General features: G+C 47.2%; 2 protein-coding genes across 10 annotated transcripts in view; one reads left to right on the forward strand and one right to left on the reverse strand.

The window, feature by feature from the left end:
* The first annotated feature begins 237 nt into the window (after nucleotides 1-237).
* Nucleotides 238-15,914, forward strand: Ypel1 (yippee like 1). Of its 8 annotated transcripts, none has more exons than XM_045133015.1 (6): nucleotides 255-399; nucleotides 5,056-5,226; nucleotides 8,481-8,564; nucleotides 13,254-13,297; nucleotides 13,712-13,820; nucleotides 15,565-15,914. In XM_045133015.1, exons 1-6 carry the CDS (start codon nucleotides 361-363, stop codon nucleotides 15,652-15,654), a joined length of 537 nt encoding a protein of 178 aa, XP_044988950.1. In that variant the 5' UTR covers nucleotides 255-360; the 3' UTR covers nucleotides 15,655-15,914. The 8 variants fall into 8 exon arrangements, with proteins under 8 accessions (XP_044988955.1, XP_044988956.1, XP_044988950.1 ...); XM_045133016.1 differs by having other exon boundaries at nucleotides 261-399; nucleotides 5,113-5,226; XM_045133019.1 differs by having other exon boundaries at nucleotides 381-399; nucleotides 5,113-5,226; nucleotides 8,282-8,564.
* A 2,453-nt stretch (nucleotides 15,915-18,367) lies between these two features.
* Ppil2 (peptidylprolyl isomerase like 2) overlaps nucleotides 18,368-22,308 on the reverse strand; it is a 34,308-nt gene continuing 30,367 nt past the window's right edge. The window contains exons 17-21 of one of the 2 annotated variants that reach the window (XM_045133022.1): nucleotides 21,929-22,001; nucleotides 21,770-21,832; nucleotides 21,475-21,611; nucleotides 21,041-21,163; nucleotides 18,368-18,672 (exon numbers count right to left, since the gene is read on the reverse strand). In XM_045133022.1, the coding sequence (XP_044988957.1) occupies nucleotides 21,067-21,163; nucleotides 21,475-21,611; nucleotides 21,770-21,832; nucleotides 21,929-22,001 (370 nt within the window). In that variant the 3' untranslated portion in view covers nucleotides 18,368-18,672; nucleotides 21,041-21,066. Of the gene's footprint in view, nucleotides 18,780-21,040; nucleotides 21,164-21,474; nucleotides 21,612-21,769; nucleotides 21,833-21,928; nucleotides 22,002-22,308 lie in introns of both variants that reach the window. The other variant, XM_004670779.2, reaches the window with a different exon arrangement.

Genomic DNA, 22,308 nt, shown 5'->3' on the forward strand with positions numbered 1-22,308 from the left:
TGGTCCAGCCAATGGCAGTGCGGCGCGCCCGCGGCACGTGCGCCCCGCCCTCTCCTGGCGGGAAGGGAGCCGGCCTGGCTCAGAGCGCGCGGCGCGGGGCGGGGCGGGGTGGCGGCGCGGGGCGGGGCCCGGGCGGCGGGCAGTGATGATTGGCTGGTGCCGCGTTTCGCGGCGGTGGACGGCGACTGGGCAGGGCCGCGGCTCCAAAACAAAGGGCAGGCGGCCCGCGGGGCGGCGGTGGCGGCGGGAGGATGTCTCGCGCCCTGCTAAGGTTGCAACGGCCGGAACGTGACCCGGGCCGTGCCGGAGCCGCCTGAGAGCTGAGCCGAGCCCTGCCCGCGCCGACCGAGGCCCGACCGGATGGATGCTGAGGGCCGGGGCGCGGACCGCCGAGCGGCCGTGAGTACAGGCGGGCCTCGGTGCAGCAGCGCAGGCTGCCACTTTATGGCGACCTGAGGAGCTTGCGACTGCCAGAGGGCCCGACAAGCACCTGTTGGGTGTCTGGGGCGGGGACCCATTGACTTTTTAATTCTGATGTTTATCTAATATGTTAATACTTGGTTCACTTCATTTGGGAACAGCTCACATAACCCTTCTTTCTTCTCTCCACCCCCACCTTCCTATCCCATGTCCTGAAAGAATGTACAGAGCACGATGCTAGTGATGATTGTTTTCTCCCTCCATTTAAAAAAGGTTGGAGAGGAAAATGAATACAAAAGATGTCTTCAGTAAAGAAATGTTTGTTGAAGAGGGGCTCGGTTTCAAGTTGCCTATGTAGCTAGCACTCATAGCTAAGACGAACTGTTTTGATTGTTTACCACTTGTGGCACTAGGCTTTACTAATGCAGGGACTGCCAACAAATGTAACCTCCCTTTCTCCTTGCCTGTACACACGGGCATCTTTGATGTTCAAATTACGTGCTGCGTTTCTATGACCGACAGCAACCGAGTTCTATTTTGAATAGACAATAGACATGGAAAATAAATTTCTCACTCCAGACCCCCTTTGTTCTATTGCATTCTCCCTCTGGCTATCCAAAATGTAGCTGCCTACGTATGCTGTGACCCACCCAAGCTCCTTACTCTGCTAAACTCCTGCTGAAGGCCAGGAGAACTTAACTCCTGTGAGGAACCTTTTCATGCTCTTCACCTGAGACTCACCTACCACCTGTTTTTCCCTTTAGCCTCTGCTGTGTTCTGATAGGTGCTAACAAATGGTTGCTGAACACCTGTTCCTTCTAGGAGCTATGCTCGATCCTTTCACCATTTCATCCTACGACCCTGTGCTTGTTCCTCAAGCCCAATTTATGAGCTTTTAGGGGACAGGACTGGCATGTTGAGGAATGCTGATGCTCAAGATCTTTATGCCTTTGTGCCCCTTGCCAATGCCCACCATGGATACAGGGACTGGAAAAAATTCCTGTAGCTTGGCGGTGCGTGGTGGCGCACGCCTTTAATCCCAGCACTCGGGAGGCAGAGGTAGAAGGATTGCCGTGAGTTCGAGGCCACCCTGAGACTCCATAGACTCCATAGTGAATTCCAGGTCAGTCTGGGCCAGAGTGAGACCCTACCTCAAGAAAAAAAAAAAAAAATTCCTGTAGCCCAGGGGCTGGCCCATAGCAAACACTTAAAAAACTGAATTAGGGGGCTGTAGAGATGGTTTAGTGGTTAAGGCATATGACTGCAGTGCCAAAGTACCTCGATTCCCCGGACCCATGTAAGCCAAATGCACAAGGTTGTGCATGCTTCTGGAGTTAATTTGCAGTGGCTATAGGCCCTATCGTGCCCATTCTCTCTCTGTCTCTCTTCTGTCTGTCTCTTTGCTTGCAAATAAATAAATACATAAAATTAAAAAAAAAACTGAATTAGGCAGCTGGACGGATTGCTCAGCGGTTAAGGCACTTGCCTGATAACCCAAGTTCAATTCTGCAGTACCCATGTAAAGCCAGATGCACAAATTGGTGCATGCATCTGGAATTTGTTTGCAGCAGCTGGAGGCCCTTGTGGGCCCATTCTTTCCCTCCCTCCCCCTCTCTCTCTCTCTCTCTCTCTCTCTCTCTCTCTCTCTCTCTCCCCCCCCTTGCAAATAAATAAAAATAAAATTAAAAGGTTCTTAAAATGGATGGAGAGATGGCTTAGTGGTTAAGGCGTTTGCCTGCAAAGCCAGAGGACTTAGGCTCAATTCCCCAGGACCCATGTAAGCCAGATGCACAAGGTGGTATGTGCGTCTGGAGCTCTTTTTCCTATTTTTAAAAAATATATTTTATGTATTTCAGAAAAGAGAGAGGTAGACAGAGAGTGGTCACACCATGGCCTCCAGCCACTGCAATCGAACTCCAGACACATGTGCCACCTTGTGCATCTTTCTTACGTGGGTCCTGGAGAATCGAACCAGGTTTCTTTGGGTTTGTGGGCAGATGCCTTAACTTTATCTCTCCAGCCCACATCTGCAGTTCTTTTCCAGATGCTGGAGGCCCTGGCTATCTGCCTTTCTCTCTTGCTCTCAAATGAAGTTTAGCAAGGACTTGGGCAGAGATTAAGAAAATTCTGAACAGCTAGGAAGTGGAGAGCTAAGGATTCTGGAGAAGGCAGTTGAGGCACATTTAGGAAAGAAATCAGGGTAGTATCAGTTTGGACTCTGAAGGGACATTCCTCTTGTAACAGTCTTGCTGGAAATCCACCAGCAGGTAATACTGGAAATCCAGAGTTAGCCCACTATTGGCCATGCCTCAAGAAGGTGTTCAGAGTCCCCACTGCCCCATTGTTAAGCAGGTCCTCTGGCACCTGGAGAATTCTGGGACCAAGGCCAGAATTCCTGGTGTGGGTTGTGAGGAATTAGCTTGCTGGCCCTCTGTCATACTGCCACAATGACAGTATTCTGCTGTTGTGAAGCACTTGCCACAATGTGGTTTAACTCTCTAATGGTCATCCTTTCCCCCTTTGTATCTTATGAAGTTGTATGGACTGCCTTGTGCATTGTATATCATCCTGTTTATAGATAGGGTAAACATTAGCTCCGGGTTCCAACATGTGGCATTTTAATTTTTATATTATTTATTTATTTTGGTTTCTTGAGGTAGGGTTTCACTTTAGTCCAGGCTGACCTGGAATTCACTGTGTAGTCTCAGGGTGGCTCATGGCAATCCTTCTACATCTGCCTTCTAAGTGCTGGGATTAAAATCATGCACTACCACTCCCAACTATCCTTTGGCTTTTACATTTTTTTCCACCATCTCTTCCACAGTGTTCCCTGAGCCTTGGAAATTGTAATAGAGATGTCTCATTTAATGCTAAGCACTCAACTTTGTACTCATTTACTTAGCACAATAGGATTGCAGAAACCTTTCCTGGCTTCTGGCACTGTATTTTTACATGGAGCCTGGGGATTGAAGTTGGCTGTTTCCTCTTTAAGAAGCAGGTGCTTTATCCACTTAGCAGTCTTCCCAGCCTCTTTGTTTCTTGAGGTAGGGTCCCACTGTAGCCCACGCTGACCTGGAATTCACTGTGTAGTTTCAGGGTGGCCTGGAACTCATGGAGATCCTCCTGCCTTTACCTCCCAAGTGCTGGGATTAATGGCGTGTGCCACCATGCCCGGCTGGATTTTTTTTTCTTAATTTTTTTTTTTTTATTAACAACTTCCATGATTATAAACAATATGCCATGGTAATGCCCTCCTTCCCCCCACTTTCCCCTTTGAAACTCCATTCTCCACCATATCCCCTCCCTCTCTCAATCAGTATCTTATTTTGATGTCATGATCTTTTCCTCCTATTATGATGGTCTTGTGTAGGTAGTGTCAGGCACTGTGAGGTCATGGATATCCAGGTTATTTTGAGAGAGAATGGGTGCACCAGGGTCTCCAGCCACTGCAAACAAACTCCAGACGTATGCACCACCTTGTGCATCTGGCTTTATGTGGGTACTGAGGGATCAAACTTGTGCCGTTAGGCTTTACAAGAAAGTGCCTTAACTGCTGAACCATCTCTGCAGCCCTACTTTCTTTTCCTTCCTTCCTGTTTTTTTCTTTTGCTTTTTTTTTTCCCTTTGCTTTTTCAACATAGGATCTCACTCTAGCCCAGGCTGACCTGTAGTCTCTGTCATCTCAGGCTGGCCTTGAACTCATGGTGATCCTCTGCCTCCCAAGTGCTGGGATTAAAGGCATGTGCCACCACACTTAGCTCTTAAATCATATGTGTGTGTGTGTGTGTGTGTGTGTATAAAATATTTCTTTTTATTTATTTGAAAGACAGAAAGAGAGGCAGAGAGAGAGAAAAAATGGGCATGTCAGAGCCTCCAGTGGCTTCAGACCAACTCCAGATGCTTGCTCTATCCTTTTGCATCTTATGTGGCTTATGTGGGTCCTAGGGAATCAATCTTGGGTCTTTGGGCTTTGCAGACAAGTGCCTTAACTGCTAAGCCATCTTCTCTAGGGTCTCGGGCTTGCTCTTCTAGCCCAGTCTGACCTGGAATTCAGTATATAGTCTCAGGGTGGCCTGGAACTCATGAAGACTACATAGTGAATCCCAGGTCAGCCTGGAGTAGAGCAAGACCCTGCCTCAAAACCATAAAAAAAACAAACAAAACAAAACAAAAAAAAAAACAATCAGGCTGTAGAGATGGCTCAGCAGTCAAGGCACTTACCTGTTAAGTCTAATGACTGCGGTTTGATTCCCCAGTGCCCACATAAAGCCACATGCACAAAGTGGCAAGCCTAGAATGATAAACACCAAGACCATTAAGCAATGTGTCAGGCGAGTGTGCCAAGAAAAGGCCCATTACCCAATAATTTTGAACAGAACTTTAGGGTAGAAGCTGGGCTTAAGAATTGCTTTAGAAGCCGGGCGTGGTGGCGCACGCCTTTAATCCCAGCACTCGGGAGGCAGAGGTAGGAGGATTGCTGTGAGTTCGAGGCCACCCTGAGACTCCATAGTGAATTCCAGGTCAGCCTGGGATACAGTGAGACCCTACTTCAGAAAACCAAAAAAAAAAAAAAAAAAAAAAAGAATTGCTTTAGATAGATTTCTGACCCCAAGACCCAGTACATTTGTCTTCTAGGGCTGCCATGACACAGTGCCACACCCTGGTGGCTTAAACAGTGAATTCTTCTCACAGTACTGGGAGTTGAAGTCCAAGCTAAAGGTGTCAGCAGGGCTGGTTTCCTCTGAAGCCTTTCTTCAGCTCACCTATGGCTGTCTCCTCCCAGTGGCTTCACACGATCATCTTCAGGTATGTCTGATGGAATGCATTCTCTTTGTTGAACCAGATTTGCCCTAATAACCCACTTAAAGCTGGGCATAGTTCATGCAAGCCTATGATTCCAGTAGTACTCAAGAAGCTGAGATAGGAGGAATACAAGTTTGAGACCCAAGTGGGGCTACATAGCAAAACCCTACTTCAAAGTAAAGGGTAAAAAAAGAGTCGGGCGTGGTGGTGCAGCCTTTAATCTCAGCACTCAAGAGGCAGAGATAGGAGGATCACAGTGAGCTAGAGACCGCCCTGAGACTACATAGTGAATTCCAAGTCAGCCTGTGCTAGAGTGAGACCCTACCTTGAAAAAACAAAAAAGTTAAAAAAAAATTTTTTTTTTAAGGGAGGGAGGAAGGACTGGGGAGATGCTGTGTGGTTATGAGCACCTGCGATGCAAGCATGAGGGCCTGAGACTGCCTGAGTTAAACTTCTCAGCACTTGCATGAACAGTGAATGTGGCCACATGTGTCATAACGCCAGTCCTGCTGAGAGTGGAGACCAGAGAGTCACCGGGGTTCACCGACCAAAAAACCAGTGAAAATGTCAGCTCTTTGTTTAGTGAGAAACTCCATCTTAAGGAAACAGAAGGATGAGCAAAGAGGGGAGGGAGGGTACCTGCCCAGCATTCTCTGGTCTCCACATGCCTAAGTACAGGACATGTACTTGTGTGCACACATATGCGTACACTAAACACACATCACTCCACACACACACCAAAAATAAACTAAGGATGGGTATATAGCTCATCTCAGTGGTAAAGCACTTGTCCTTAGCATGTACGGGGCCCTAAGTTCCATCCTCAGTATCAAAAAAAAAAAAAAAGAGAGAGAGAGAGAGAGAGAGAGAGAGAAATTTGCTGGGGTTGATGGCACAGCCTTTAATACTAGCACTCGGGAGGCAGAGGTACGAGGATTGCCGTGACTTCAAGGCCACCCTGAGAATACATAGCTGAGCTAGAGTGAGACTTACCTCAGGGGGGAAAAAAATTAATGAAAGAAATTTGATGATATGTGAGGGACTTTGTTTTCTTGGCTGACAGGTAATTTGTTAAGAAGTTAATACTTGCTTCATCGTTCATGTTAATGTCACAGTGCTATGAAACATGACTCCAGGATTTGAGGTGTGTCCAGGACAATTGCTGGGCTTCTTCAAGTATTGTTGGCAATGTTTCTTTCATGATTTCTAGAGCCAAACATAGTATATGATGATTTGACCAAACTTTTTCTCCATGTATCTCCACTGTTTTTGTGTACATTAGCCCACCTGCCACGCCAGACTAAATGTGGACTGGTTAGCAGTGCACATGAGAAGTTCAGCCCAAGTCTAACTCTGTGCCTGGCCGTGAGATACTCTTTTATTTATGTATTCACTTTTAATATTTTTACTCATTTATTTGCAAGGGAAGAGAGAGAGAAAATGGGCGCACCAGAGCCTCTAGCCACTGCAAATGAACTCCAGATGCATTGCCACTTTGTGCATCTGGCTTTATGTGGGCACTAGGGAATCAAACCAGGGCTGTCAGGCTTTACTAGCAAGTGCCTTTAACCACTGAGCCATCTCTTCAGCCCGAGTTACTTGATTTTAGAAAGCAACAATTTGGACCCAAGTTATTCCACTTTGAGTATGAATGCAAGAATGACTCTCTGTCTTATTTACACAAGAAAGCCACCATGTGCCAGCACTTCAGGAAGCACAAAATAGTAATTTATCTGTACCAACAAATAATGACATTCATGAACATACTACTTCTTATCAGAAACACAAGTTATATGAGTCTATCACTTATACCAGATGGAACCCTCTTTACTTTGGTCTATAAATGAAGTTCCCCAATACTGAAATGTGGCACTCGCTGACTCATCATCACCCAGAACCTCATCTAGGAAAATTGCCCTTGTTCCTGGGCTTCCACTCAGGTGCAGTTTCTGCCTGTGATGTTCATCCCAGTTCAAACTGACAGTTACGATAACCTGTTTCTTGGACTTCTCTGAACCTGTTAGTTGTAAGACTTCCTTTAAGTAAGTGGCCCCCTACAATTTTCTTTGCTCTCTGCCTCTGGCTGGACAGCCTCTGAACTCTGAAGCCTCTTTAGCCCTTTCTTAGTCATTCTGTAGTCTGAATATGTATACATTTTATAAAACATTGTATGAAATAGAATTTATGGTCTGAGCATTAATTTAGCAATTAAAATTGGAATAAAACAACCAGGTGTGGTGGCACACACCTTTAATACCAGTACTCAGGAGGCAGAATTAGGTGGATTGCTGTGAGTTCGAGACAGCCCTGAGACTACATAGTGAATTCCAGGTCAGATTGGGTTAGAGTGAGACCCTACCTCAAACAACAGCAAAAGAAAGAGAAGAAAAGAAAAAAAAGAAAAAAGAAAAAAAGAAAAAGGAAGGAAAAGAAAATTGGAATAAAACAACCAGTGTTCACCAATGGCCACACTATCAAGTAAAATCAGGATTACTTGGCATGTGGAGCCAGTGACACTAAGGTAACTTGTGAACCTAAGTTACTTGATTCTGATATTGTGGAAAGACAAATCAATGTTTCTGACATAGCATGTCCATGACATTAGATATTAGCATTAGCTCTATGCAAATAAGTTAGATTTGGGGAAGGAAGAGGCAGGAGGATTCTAAGGCAGCTTGGACTATAAAGTAAAACCTTGTTACAAACAAGAAAAGAATCCTGGCATTAAGGAGGCAGAGGTAGGAGGATCACTGTGAGTTTGAGGCTAGCCTGAGACTATAGAGTGAATTCCAGCCTGGACTAGGGTGAGACCCTACCTCAAAAAACCCAAAGAGAAAGAGAGAGATCTTGGGCTATCAATGTAGCTCCATGGTAAAGAACATGCTTTGTGTGTACAAGGCTCTGGGCTTGATCCCCAGCCCTACAAAAAATAAATGAGTTAGATCTTTAACTTCTAGTCCTGTTCCCCACCCCCTTCTTCAAAAACATATGAATCTTAAACATCTCTTATATATGTTTGATACTGTATAACTTGCAGCCTTGTTTGATTCATTTGCAGGTTGTAACATTTTTCTCTTGTCCCAGTGTGTGGACAGTGCCACACGCCCTCCAGAACAGCAACGGCTCTTGCGTGCATTTTCCAGTGTTTCTTTTGTCAGAGAGTCCAGCACAGCCGCCGCTCTTCCAGTGCTGGCCCTGAGCTGAGTGAGGAGCGTCCCACAGATATGGTGAAAATGACCAAATCCAAAACTTTCCAGGCATACCTGACGAACTGTCACCGAACGTACAGCTGTATCCACTGTAGAGCCCACCTGGCCAACCATGACGAGCTAATCTCCAAGGCAAGTAGCTTTTGTTCAGAAGCTGAGGACATGCTCTCAATACAGTGATTGCTTGTCACTGTGGTACCATGTGATGAGCTGCATTTGCTGTTCCCTTCTGGGCAGTTCTGTGAACATATGTGGCCATGCCACAGTCTTGGTTATGCGCTTGGCGTTTTGGAAGCTCAGGCAGCTTGGACTCCTGTCAGTGACAAAGAGCAGATATGTTGGTTATTTGTCAGAGCAGCAAAATTCATGTAAAATCAGAGAACTCTGAAAAAACAAAAGCAGGCTACAGATCTGTATAGTTTTAATAATGAGGAAATTTAGACCTTTTCAAAAATTCATGATGGTCGCCAAGTGTGATGGCGCATGTCTTTAATCCTAGCACTTGGGAGGCTGAGGTGTAGGTAATGTGGATCACTGTGAGTTCAAGGCCAGCCTGGGACTACAGAAATTAGTGACAGGTAAGCCTGGACTACAGTGAGATACTACATTGAAAAAATCAAAACAAAGAACAAGAATTCATAATGATTGAGGGAGTCTGCTAAGAAAAGTGCCCAGGCTGGGACTGCAGGCTGTGCGAGGCTCTGGGTTCAATCCCCTGCATGGGGAGCGGGGGTAGAGGAGAGGAAAGTGCCCTGGAGGGAGTGAGCCAGCTGTGTGGAGTCTGTAGAAGTGAAGCCCGGGACCTGTGTCTCAAGGCATAGTGGGAACCATGAGGACTGAACAGCCCACTCTTCTTCCTCCTCCTCCCATAGAGCTCATCAGCATGTGATGTTTGTTGCCAGCTACTTGGGAACATTTAGGAACTTCAAATGTATCAGATGAGTTAGCACTCCCTCTAAAAACAGTCTTTACCCTTGTCTACTTCAGCTCATGATCTCTGACCTATCCTTAACAGGTCATGACCTCCCTACTGACCCTTTTGGGCTGCTTTCAAAGTCCTGTCAAGAAGTCAGGGGTCTGGTGGCACAGGCCTGTCATTGCAGCTACTTGGAAGGTTATAACAGAAGGATTGCAAGTTGAGATCAAGACCAGCCTGGGAAACTAAGCAAGACTTATTTCAAAATTAAAAAAAAAAAAGGGTCTGGAGAGATGGCACAGTAGGTCAGTAGCTTGCTGTGCAAGTGTGAATACCTGAGTTGGGTCTCTAAATGACACACATAAAAGCAGGGTGCTGTAATACAAGCATTCTTAACGCAGTACATCTGTGGAGAGACAGAATACCCAGAAGCTCACTGGCCAGCGAGCCTGATGTGGCGAAGGAGAGATCCTACTTCCATCAAGGTGGAAGAGAGAGCTAACACCTGAAGTTATACTCTGACTCCACGCACGCACACATGCACACACACCCAAAGAAAAACAGAGAGCTTCCTGGTTATGTACAAGGCTCTGGATTCATTCTCCAGCATTGCCAAAACAACGCACATGCTCATGCACACACATGGAAAGTCCTGTCAGGAAAGCTGTACCTTCCATGAAGCTCATGCTTAAGTTTAATTAGAAGAATACCTACTTGCTTTTTCTTTCTTTCTTTCCTTTTTTTTTTTTTTTTTTTAAGGTAGGGTCTCTAGCTCTCAGGGTGGCCTCGAACTCATGGCAATCCTCCTACCTCTGCCCTCTGAGTGCTGGGATTAAAGGCATGCACCACCATGCCTGGCCCTACTTGCATTTTCATGTCTCATTTCTGTTCATTATTGGAAATGAAAGCTGTTAAGGTAGTTTCTGCTTTCTTGTTGTTTCTGACTCCTTTGTCCCTCTAGAAGTTTCTAGAAAGCAGTGGGAGCTCCTCAGATACCTTGTTTTCTGAAGCATGCTCAGTGCATTAAAATTATCATAAGGTGTGGCCAGGTGTGGTGACGCATGCCTTTAATCCCAGCACTCCCGAGGCAAAGGTAAGTGGATCACCATGAGTTCGAGGCTACCCTGGGATTACATAATGAATTCCAGGTCAGCCTGCGCTAGAGTGAGACCCTACCTTGGGGGGGGAAAAATTATAAGGTCATGGCAGACATAGCTGCTCTGGGCCTCCAGTTGGGAAATACAGGCTTTGGAGACCTGGTGATACCTGCTGTTTGCCATGACCTCCCCTGAGCCCCTGGTCAGAGTCAGGCTTCATGTATAGCTATTTTTCTTCAGCATGTCAGATATATCCGTCATGGGGGTGAGGGGGAGCAGATAAAATTTGATAATGTTTTAATACCCCTAAAGCCATTAACTTGTTTTAAAATGATATCAAAAGCAGAAGCATACTAGAAAACAATGGTTTGAAACCTAACCATTGTGTCAGATGAACACTTCAGGTCAAATGACGCCATGGCTGTTGGGTACAAAGGAGACCAAGAGGTATTAGAACTTGCATCTCAGTTTAAAAAAATTTCATTTTAGTTTTCAGAGATGTCAGGTCATGGTCGGGTGGCTCTGAGGCAAAGTAGGGACATTTGACAGAGGAGGCTGCTTCTGTCAGGGAGGCTGGAAACAGAAAGAGGTCTGACTACCAGCAGCCACATGGGATCACCTGTGGTACCTAATTCCCTGTTTCCTAAGGCTTCTCTCATCCCAGTAACACTGAGACTCAGCCTTCAGTACATGGATCTCAGGGCCCATTCAAGATCAAAACTATGGCAATAACTATAGCAATTTTTTCCATTTGGAAGGGCTTATTGAAAACTTTAGAAAAAAAGTGTGTGTGGGGGTGGCTGGATGTGGTGGCATATGCCTTTGATCCCAGTACTCACGACAGTGGTAGAAAGATCACTGAGTTCAAGGCCATCCTGAGACTACATAATGAACTCTAGGTCACCTTGGGCCAGAGTAAGAGCCTACCTTTAAAGAAAAAGAAAGAAAGGAAGATAAAGGGCTGGAGAGATGGCTTAGCACTTAAGGTACTTGCTTGAAAAGCCAAAGAACCCAGGTTCGATTCCCCAGTGTCCACATAAGCCAGATGCACAAAGTGACACATGCATCTGGAGTTAATTTGCAGTGGCTAGAGGCCCTGGCACGCCCATTCTATCTGCCTCTTTATCTCAAATAAAAAAAAAATACTTAAAAAAAAAAAAGAAGAGCCAGGTGTGGTGGCTCATGTCTTTAATCCCAGCACTCCGGAGGCAGAGGTAGGAGGATCACTGTGAGTTCAAGGCCACCCTGAGACTATGTAGTGAATTCCAGGTCAGCCTGAGCTAGAAGTGAGACCCTGCTTTGGAAAAAAAAGAAAAGAAAAAGGAAAACTGAGGCCCATGCACCATGCAAAGCAGATTCCAGTGCACTGGAGGTGGGAACCACCTTCTTTATTGGGGTTCATAGCCTCAGGCTGTATTTGCTTCTCAACAAACTCCTGTCCAAGGGGTCTTTTTCTTTTTTCTTTTTTTTTTTTTGTAACTAATTGCTGGAGGGTACTGTGTTGTGTTGTTCATCAACTGATACGCAGACCTATCCTGGCAGACCCATGGCTTCTGTGAAGTTTTGGTAGATCACAGGTGTTTTCATCTGTTTCTGGTCACCTAGGGTGATTTTTTTTCCCGAGGTGAGGTCTTTCTCTAGCCCAGGCTGACCTGGAATTCACTATGTAGTCTCAGGATGGCCTCGAACTCATGGTAATCCTCCTACCTCAGCCTCCCTAATGCTGGGATTACAGGTGTGAGCCACCACACCCGACTAGGGTGAATTTTTTTTTTTTTTTTTCTGTGCTACAATAGAGTAATTGGGACAGAGGCCAAATGGCTCACAAAGCCTAAGCCATTTAGCTCCTGACCCTAACTTCTGGAAGCTGGCTGCCTGTGCACTTCAGCTGAGTCTGAATCCGAGAGTTGCTTCATCCTTGATTGGAGGTAGGGTCACACTTTTTTCCAGCTGGCCATGAACTCACAGTGATCCCCCTACCCGAGTACTGAGATGCCCTGCTCCCCTTTTTAAATCTGAGAGCTCTATCTTAAAATCTACTCACTTCTGGGGGGTCTGTGATGTAGATCAGCAGTGGAACATATGGTTGTGTGCTAGGGTTTAGGTTCCATTCTCCCAAATCTCAGGTTTATCATTATTATTTTGGTTTTTCGAGGTAGGGTCTCCATCTAGCCCAGGTTGATCTGGAATTCACTCTGTAGTTTCAGGGTGGACTCGAACTCTCAGTAATCTTCCTACCTCTGCCTCCCAAGTGCTGGGATTAAAGGCATGTGCCACTACACCTGGCTTCATGTTTATTTTGTGCCAGGATTTACTTACTTGCAAGGAGAGACTCCAGATGCATGCATCACTTTGTGCATCTGCCTTTATGTGGGTACTGGGGAATTGAACCCAGGTCATTAGGCATTACAAGCAAGTGCCTTAACTGCTGAGCCATCTCTCCAGCCCTGATTTTTCTTTTCTTTAAGTCTGCTTACCCAGGCCAGTCTTGAATTCCCAGGCTCAAGTGATGCTTCCTGTTTCCATCTGTGGGTAGCAGGACATGTACCTCTGACTTGATTTGCCACAATTTCACAACATAGTTCTTTGCAAATTGTTGAAGTTACAGTCGCCTTCTGATGCAGTCTCAATGCAGAACCATTACTGTTAGAGCCAGAGTTTGGAAGAGACATCTGCCAGCTCTTTTGCAACCTATCCCAGTGGAGCTAACAGCCTGCAGTCCACAGGGCTCCAGGAGCTGCAGCCTGAGCACAGAGCTCATGTACTTGGCATTGTGACTCTTTCCTAACACCTCCTTCTTCTCTGCAGTCCTTTCAGGGGAGTCAAGGGCGAGCCTACCTCTTCAACTCCGTGTGAGTACATGCCATCACTAGTTTGTCTGGCAGGTGACAATCGTTTCTGTCCATCTGCCTGCTCATATTAGAGTTGGAACATGTAAATAAGCTTCAGCTGTGGTCAGGAATTGCTCGGTCAGTGCCTTGAGCCACCAGACAGAATCTAGCCTCCCCATCTGTGAATGCAGCTTTGTCAGAGTTTAGCTCCTGAGCTGCTCCCATTGGGATTCTCTTGGGGACAGGAAAAGCTCTTCCTGGGCTGGGTGGTGCGGGGCTCAGTGGAAGAGTGTTTACCCAACAAAAGTGAGGCCCCAAGTTTGATCTCTTCTCATTAAAGCCTAGGGTGGGGAGCCAGGAAGGCCCAGCACTGCTCAGGGAAGATCCCTGCTTCTGGCAACAGGGGTCTCAGGCAGTCACCATGTGTCTCCACAGGGTGAATGTGGGCTGTGGTCCTGCTGAGGAGAGGGTCCTCCTAACCGGACTGCACGCCGTTGCTGACATCCACTGCGAGAACTGCAAGACAACGCTCGGGTGGAAATATGTGAGTGCCCGCCCTGGAGTGGGATGATGGTGTGACTCAGGCAGCTTATCCTTGCATTGGAGTGTAGCTCAGTCAGTGTGTGCCTGGCATGCATGAAGCCCTTGTTTCAATCCCTGAGCATCCCTGTAATCCCATCACTTAGGAGGCAGAGGGAGGATCAGAAGTTCCAAGTTTGAACTAGGCATGGTAGCTTATTCCTGTAATTCCAGCATTTGAGAGGGGGAAGTACAAGGATCTCTGAGCTTGAAGCCAGCCTGGACTACATAGTGAATTCAGTAGTCTGCACTACAGTGAGACCCTGCCCCCCCCCCCAAAAAAGTTCCAAGTTTGAGTCTGATTTGGATAGATAAGACTCTGTCCCCCACCAATCACCACCAAAAAAACCCTGCAAAAAAACAGCAAAACAAAAACAGGTCTCTAGCAGTTCCTTGGAAGGTGGTTAGGGACAGAACCCACCATGCCTGTTGCACTGGGCCCAGGAGGGACTGACACGAGGCCAGTGTCACTGCTGAGGTGACTCAGGGCTGCTGCTCCAGGCTTTCTCCCAAAGCCCCAATTCGCCCAGATCTTGAGTGAAGACTGCCATTCTGCCTGCCTGCCTGCAGCCTTTCTCTCCAGCACATGGCAGATTTGACAAGGTTGTTGCTCCTACCCCCTTCCTAATTCCCACCCTGAAGTCTCTGAGGTCCTCAGAGCAGAGGCTCCAGACCACATAAGTCTGGTCACATTTTTCTCCCCCATGTAGGGTCTCACTCTAGTCCAGGCCAGCCTGGAACTCACTGTGTAGTCATAGGATGGCCTCACTCTCATAGAAATCTCCCTACCTCTGCCTCCCAAGTGCTAGGATTAAAGGTGTGTGCCATCACACCTGGCTTAGCTACATGTTTTTAGCAGCTTCTCTAATAGCTGCCTGGCCACCTTTGTGATGCCCTACCCTACCCTGTCCTGCACCTTCTTTTGAGAGCTGCAGTTTGGTAGGTCAGAGCTGCTTGCTTGCTTCCTGTGAGCTGCAAAGGACTGAACACATCTCCACACAGCATTAGGCTTTGGGAGGACTGCATGGGGCCCAGTGCCTCCCCCTGGGCTGGCCTGTTCTCAAGTCCTATCTTGCACAAGTCTGTCCTCCTCTGTAACCACTGTCATCTGCTCACCACTGCCACTAGAGTTCTGTATCCACCACCATGTGTCCCCAACATACCATGCCACATGCAACAAAATGATAAGGGAGTGTCCATGATCATACTCCTCTTAAAAGGCTGCTCCAGAGCGTGGTGGTGCATGCCTTTAATCCCAGCAGAGGTAGGAGGATTGCCAAGAGTTCGAGGCCAACCTGAGATTACATAGTGAGTTCCAGGTCAGCCTGCAGCCTGAGCTAGAGTGAGACCCTACCTTGAAAAAAAGAAAAAGAAAAAAAAAAAAAAACAGGCTGCTCATATCTGAGCACATCACTTTTGCTGGTGAGTACCACTGTGTGTCACATCCCCTGAACTGGTGCTGGGGATGGAACCCAGGACCTCAGGCATGCTAAACATACTTTCTATCACTGAGCTGCATCCCCCAAACCCATGAAAAGATTTAACATTGCTCACAAGTTTAATCAACAATTCAAAATCAACCTGTGCAGAGCCCAGGGAACCTCTGGGTGGAGATAATGTAATAAATAAGTGTACACTCTTTGCCAGAGTGTAATGAAGTTGAAAAATGAAAAGATGTTGTCCTGAAACATTCTCTTTTTCCCCCCAAGGAACATGCCTTTGAGAGCAGTCAGAAATACAAGGAAGGAAAGTTTATTATTGAGCTTGCCCACATGGTCAAAGACAATGGCTGGGAGTAACATGGAAGCTGCTCGTTCCTGCTTGAATACCATTTTGTGAGTGCTGAGTGTAACGGAGACATCCTGGATAACAGGGTTTCTTGGACTTGGCAGTCCAGCTGGCGTCAACACTTGAAAGCCTCTCTGGGCCGTCCCTTTGAGTTAGGGCCCCTCCCATCTGTGTCTCCTTCACTTACATGATTGTTTCTGAAAGTTTGCATTTTCCCCCCTAACTTAAGTTCTAGAGAAAGAATTAACTGATGATGACCTGCCTAGTCTTCCGCATCGTGTGCCTGTACTTTCTCATATTCAGTTAGAAACCAAACCCAAATCTCCAGACACAGGGAGGCAGGGTCTCACAAGCAGCTCTCCTCTCTCCCTTAGAGGATTGTAGCTTGTTTCCCACTTCAGCTCTCAGAGGTATACTGGTCGTTCCTCCTACAGATGAACTGCTAAGGCATAGTGACATTCAAAACTTCCACAGATAGTTAACAAATGTACGTACAGAGGGTGAGGATTTTTAAAAACGTCCGAAAGCAGAGACTAGCACTGCTAACACTTTAGAAAAGCAGTAGAAGGCATCTCATAAACATCTTGTTTAAGCTAATAGATTCCTTATATAGAAAGCAAGTGACCTAGTGGCTAGAACAGACTGTTCCCAGAGCCTGCAGAGGCCTGTCACTGAGCTGACCTCCTCAGTAGTATAGCAGTTGTGTCCCCAGGGCTATTGCAATCCACAGGTTGGGTTTAGTCAAAGTCGAGTGTCACTTTCTACCCTGGATGTACTTGAAATACAGATTTGCATATAAGAGGCCAGAGTCAGCAGGTAAAGATTAATGTATTTTGTTTACAAAAGGTTGAAGTTGAGAGGCTTAACCTGTTGTAAAGGAAGGAGTTGACTTGTCTGGAGACATCTCATGGCCTTATGTGGAGGGTCCATCCTGAGCCCTGCCCTAAGCGCTGTCACAGATTTTAAATCACAGACCACACCATGTCCTCCACAGGGAATGGACAGTTTGCAGATAGTGGAATCCAGAGCACATCTTTTACACTCCAGCTTAGGGCAGAGGACAGGAAGAGGGCCTGGGCAGGCCTAGAGTCAAGGAGCTGGGAAAAGTGTGTGGAGACCTCCACCTAGCTGGTCCAGCTGGCTGAGGATGTAGCTTCTGGTGTTTGGATTTTCCAGACCCAGCTCACTTTGCAATTCAACATCACAGGCACTGTGTTCTGCAGGCTCCTGTTAACTGCTCACACCAGAGCCTACTTTTTGGTTACCATCTCTGCCCCAGATTGAAAGCCTGGCGATACAGGGAATTCTGTGGCTTTGGGCCCAGTTGCCAGATGGGCATGCCAATGGGACACATCAGCAGGAGCAACAGTGTTGGGTGACCTTGGGCAAGGAAGGATATGCTTGCATGGCCTGTGAACCTCACACTGGGCCCTGGCCCAGCAAGCTGTAATTCCCCATAGTTCTCTACAGGCTGAGGTTGGCAAAACACATCCTATGTTCTTATATCAGCAGACAACTTTGTACCCTAAGGTATCCCAGAACAGACATTGCTCCACCAGGCAGAGCTCCTGCTGGTGGGGGTCTGAAATCTGAAGATGCCTCTCATGGCTGGTACGTGAAGAGCAGCTGGATTTCAGACCCCATCTGAAACTTCAACTGACAGCTTTCTTGATGAAGAATGAGCACTAGGTAATGATGTCAGCGAAAAGTACTACTTTCCTTTTTGGTCTTCAGACCACTTGCAAATGGGACCTGTGTGGCAAGTGCTAAAGCTAAGGAATTGGAGGGATGAGTAGAGGAGACAGCAGCCTATGTGTACAGTGATTGGGGGGGGGGGAGGCAAGAAAGCCTGAGCACCTCTCCATAGATGCTTCACTTAACTTGAACAGTCTTCTAAAATTCATCTGACCAGTTTTCATATACACTGACTGCATTTAAAGCTTTTATATGTTCTGGGCAAGCTTACTGCCCCTTCAACTTGAGCACTTTGGTTTTGTATTTTTTTGTTTTGATGGTGTTAACTGAAAGTTTTTACTAGTACTCTTCATGACTTTTCTATTTTTTGTAATGAATACCAACAAAACACTTTAAAAGTTTATTTGCACACACGTGTGTGTGTGTGTGTAGGTACCAGTGCTTACAAGCCAGGGTCTCTTGCCACTGTAAACAAACACTAGATGTATGCACCACTTTGTGTCTGGCTTTACGTGGGTGCTGGGGACTTGAACTTGGGGCAGCAGGCTTTGTAAGCAAGCACCTTTACCCACTGAGTCATCTCCCCAGCCCAGCCAACAAAACATGAATTTTTTGTTGGTTTTCTGTAAAATACAAGTTCCTTTTTAAACCAAATGAACTGACCATGAGCTGGCTTCAGGGGAAGTGATGACACAAGATCACAACCAGATGTGCTGGTAAAGTGCTAGAATGTTCCACACTCTTAAATTCCTAAACAATATGATCATCCTATAATTTATAAATTATTTAAAGTTCTTCCTTGAGAAGTACCACCATGGGGGGTGATGCCAAGTACAAATGCATTTGTAGTATGCACTCTGCTTTAGGACTGTATCTTAGTTTTGTTGCTGTTGATAAAACTGTATATATCATTATTTTTAATACCGTAATGCTTATTCTTGATGGCATCTGTCAAAAATTTACGGGATCAGAAATGAAAAAATTTCCCCACGAACATCATTTTTCTCTGATGACTTCATCAGGCAGTTATAAAATCCAAGTGGTTTTAATTTCTAGAAAGCTACAAATTTAAACTCTGAAACAACCTACAGAAATGTAAGCCCTCATTTGTCAAAGGCCCCAGGTGGGCCCTGTCCTTTGCACTGGAGGGCAAGTATGGATGGGGATATATGGCTGTCCCTTTGAGGCAGGTATAGGCTGCTGGAAAAAGCTGACAGATGGACAGTAGCCTGGAAGCAGCTGGAGATTCACCGTGAGAAGCAGGACTGCCGAGCTCAAGTGCATGGACCACCTTCAGTCTCCCTGTCCCCACTGCCAGGCTTGGTCCCGTGTCTCTGTGAGGTGCAGAAATAAAGCTTCTTGATGTCAGACTTTACCACAGCATCATTCATTGTTGAGGAGGTGGAACCTTGATATGGATCCTGGTTTCCTGCAGCACCCACTATAAGCAAAGGGCTATGTCAGGGTCTCAGAGCTCCTTGGGGACCCCAGGGCTACTGAGGTTCCATTACCTGGTAGGGAACTTTACATGTGGACAAAGGAAAGTGTAAGAATACAACTAGGCAACCCATGCCTCTGTCTTGAAGAAAGGGTCCCCTCTAGTGCACTTTCCTCCCAACCCCAAAGAGCCTCTACCCACTCCTGTACTCAGCCTGGGCACCAGCACTGGCTCAGCTACCTACAGGTGCATGCCTACCCGGGCACTCACCACATCCTAACCCTCCCCCCTCTATATTTTTTGAAGCAAGGTCTTACCATCTTTTTTAAAATATATGTTTCTAAGGTAGGGGCTCATTCTCTAGCCCAGGCTGACCTGGCATTCACTATATAGTCGCAGAGTGGTCTTGAACTCATGGTGATCCTCCTGCCACTGCCTCCCGAGTACTGAGATTAAAGGTGTGAGCCACCACGCATGGCTCTGTTTTTTGAAGACATGATTTCACTCAGTGACTTTCCTGTCTCCTGAGTGCTGTGGTTGCAGGTGTGTACCACACCTGACTGACCCTGTCTCCCAAATGTGAGGTATCAGATTGCCCATGGCCACAGTACACAGGGAGGTTGCAGGGTCACTGGAAGCAGCAGGTGAGCCCTAATGATGTAGTCATAGGCTACAGAAAGTTGGACCGGAAAAGTGCAGTTGGCATGTGGACAAGGAATAAACCTTATTCTTAGCACAAGACTAGCCAAAGATTAGCATGTTAACAGGGGTAGCCATGCCTCAAAACCATGCAGCAGCCAGGCTTGATGGCGCACGCCTTTAACCCCAGCTCTTGGGAGGCAGAGGTAGGAGAATTGCCATGAGTTAGAGGCCACCCTGAGACTACAGTGAATTTCCAGGTCAGCCTGAGCTAGAGTGGACACACACACACACACAAACCCATGCAGCAAAGACTGGAAGTAAAGGGCAAGAGCAGAGTGGTGAGGCTCCAGACTCTGCCTGACACTCGGAGACAAAGAGCTTGGGCAGTTTGAGCAGTGATGGAAGCCAGTGCCAAGGTAACATTCCAGAACCAAGAGCTTTTGAGATTTCTCAAAGTTTTGGATAAGGTGAGAGAACAATAACGTTCTAAGGTGGGTGGCCCAAGGACTGTGGGGGAGCCCACAACAGCAACAGGCTAGACACCTGGTGGGTTAGTGCTAGAGCACATCAGCATGGCAGCCTCCTTGCTAAAGAGGAAAGTTAAGGAGCAGGGCCTTGGAGCAAGAGAAGAAACCTGGGGCCAGGTGTGGTGACTCATGTCTTGAATCTCAGCACTCAAGAGGCCAAACTAAGAGGATGACTGAGTCAGCCTGGGCTAGAGTGAATTTATCTCAAAACACCAAGAGTTGGGGGGCGGCATCACACACCTGTAATCCCAGCGCTTAGGAGGCAGAGGTAGGAGAATACATTTATGTCTGAGACTGCACAGGAAGTTCCAGGGGGCTGCAGTGAGACCCTACCTTGGAAAACCAAAAAAAAAAAAAAAAAAAAAAAAAAAAAAACAAAGGCCTGGATGCATGGGCTGAAGACAGAACAGAAATCAATGAAGACCAGGTGGCTATCAACTTCCTGGACACATTTCACAGGAAAATGGAGGCCAAGAGACATCTGTCAGGATAGGCTGACACAACTGGCCTGAAATCCAAAGGAATTGGTGGGCATGGGGAAGACAAGAGGGAGGACTTTCTGAGCCATAGCTGATAGGGAAGACTGGCAGCCCTAAGCAGACAAAATGGTATGTGTGCACAGGGTGGGTCCCAAGCAAGGAGATAGAGAAAAGGTTTGTAGAAGTGGTACCAAGGGTTAGAAGCCCATGAGGCCCTTTCATAAGAGCCTGGGAACACAAACCCCATGCTCACAGGGTCCAGACTGGCATAAGAACCAGTCTTAATGTATCTAAATCTCTGAGGCAGTTTCCCTATGTAGCCCAGGCTGGCCTCAATCTCATGACCCTCCTGCACCACCATTCCTAGTCTCTCGAGATTTTGTATCTTAAGTCCACAAGGAGGTAGCACTGGCCAGAGGGCTGTGCTAAATGAACACGGGGGGAGGAGGGGGAATGATGACTCATAAAGCCTTCCTCACTAACCTAAGCCAGACCCCTTGGCACCAGGTAAGAGATAAAGGTGAGGTCAGATGAGCAGGGCCAGGACCCAGGCTATGGGAAAGAGGTTTATTGCCTTGCAACCTGATGGGCAGAAGGCTCAGTCTTGCAGCCTTACCAGAACCCAGGGAGGACGGTTTGCTGCTACCAGGAGCTAAAGTCTCCAAAACCCTGGCTCAGCTTTTTCTTGGCCACAGGGAAAGCTGTGCTGGTTGACGGCTCTTCCTCTGCTGATCGTTTCCTGTGACAGACAAGAAAAACAATTCCAGCTTTCACACAGGAGCCAGGCCCTGGGCTAAGCCATAGCCCACTCCAGCTGTTCATAGGCCTCCTCTTTAAAATACTGTTGTTACACCCCCAGTTGACATCTTACAAGGGGGTGTCAGACCCTTACAAGGCAGATCCCCTGGCCAAGATTCGCCCCCAGTACACAGACTTGGACTCCAGCCTGGTACCTGTGTTTTTTTGCCACCACTTGGTCTGTTCCTGAGAACACTAGACAGGCCCCAGCCTCCTGGAGGGATGTGGAGGATGCACTGCCATGGTACTTACGTGGCTGCTGGGTTGATGTACTTTCCCACTCCCTGGCGGTATGTCTGGGGACCCTGGCTGCCAGGCTGGGGGTGGCTAGTCTTGACCTTTGCCTCTGGGGCTACTTGAAGCTGTGTTTTCTTCCGCTCCTCAGCAATCTAGAAGGAGCAGAACTAAATTGATGCAGAGACCCAGAGTAGGGCGCTCTCACCCCAGCTAGAAGGAGGGCTATGGCTGACCTGAAGCCCTAGTCAACAAGGACACACAACTTTCCAGAAACCTGTCTAGGCTAGGGACACCCTCAAAATCCCCTCACCTGGGCATCAGCCTCCTCATAAGGGTCTACAAACACTGTGGTGGCACAAATGCGTATCTCCTCCTGGGGGCAGAGGGAAAGTTCTGTGAGTAGTCAGCAAGCCTTCTCCAACCAGCGCCCAGCTACACAATGACCCCTATGCTCTCCTTAGGCACATACCTTAGGGCGGTCAGTTTTGGGATCACTCTCTACATTCTCCATGGCTGTCAGTGTATCAAAGCCGCCAACAACCCTGTATCAGAGGGATGGAAGTGGTTCTGCAGGTGCCCTGAGCAAAGCTCCCTTACACCAAAGTCCCCAGGTACACCAGAACAAGGACTGAGGCAGTGTGGGCCTCAACAAAGGTGTTGTCTGGTCAGACTGGCCAGGTAGTACTCTGGTAGCAGTGGGGCCAGCAACCAGGAGAGAAAAGGCCATAGGCAGAAGGCAGGAGCAGACCACAGCTCAGCTATAGCTCTAACCCTGACCAGGCTCAAGGACTGAAGTGTTACTTGGATGAAATCACGTTGTATCAATCCTCCTGCCTCTGTCTCCCAAGT

This window comes from Jaculus jaculus, chromosome 13 (genome assembly GCF_020740685.1).
Source record: "Jaculus jaculus isolate mJacJac1 chromosome 13, mJacJac1.mat.Y.cur, whole genome shotgun sequence".
NCBI lineage: Eukaryota > Metazoa > Chordata > Mammalia > Rodentia > Dipodidae > Jaculus > Jaculus jaculus.

Coding starts and splice junctions, on each gene's coding strand:
- Ypel1 (XM_045133015.1), top strand. CDS start 361: ATGGATGCTGAGGGCCGGGGCGCGGACCGCCGAGCGGCC. Junction 5,227..8,480: donor CTTCACACGATCATCTTCAG/GTATGTCTGATG, acceptor AAAACTTTCCAG/GCATACCTGACGAACTGTCA. Junction 13,298..13,711: donor GCCTACCTCTTCAACTCCGT/GTGAGTACATGC, acceptor GTGTCTCCACAG/GGTGAATGTGGGCTGTGGTC.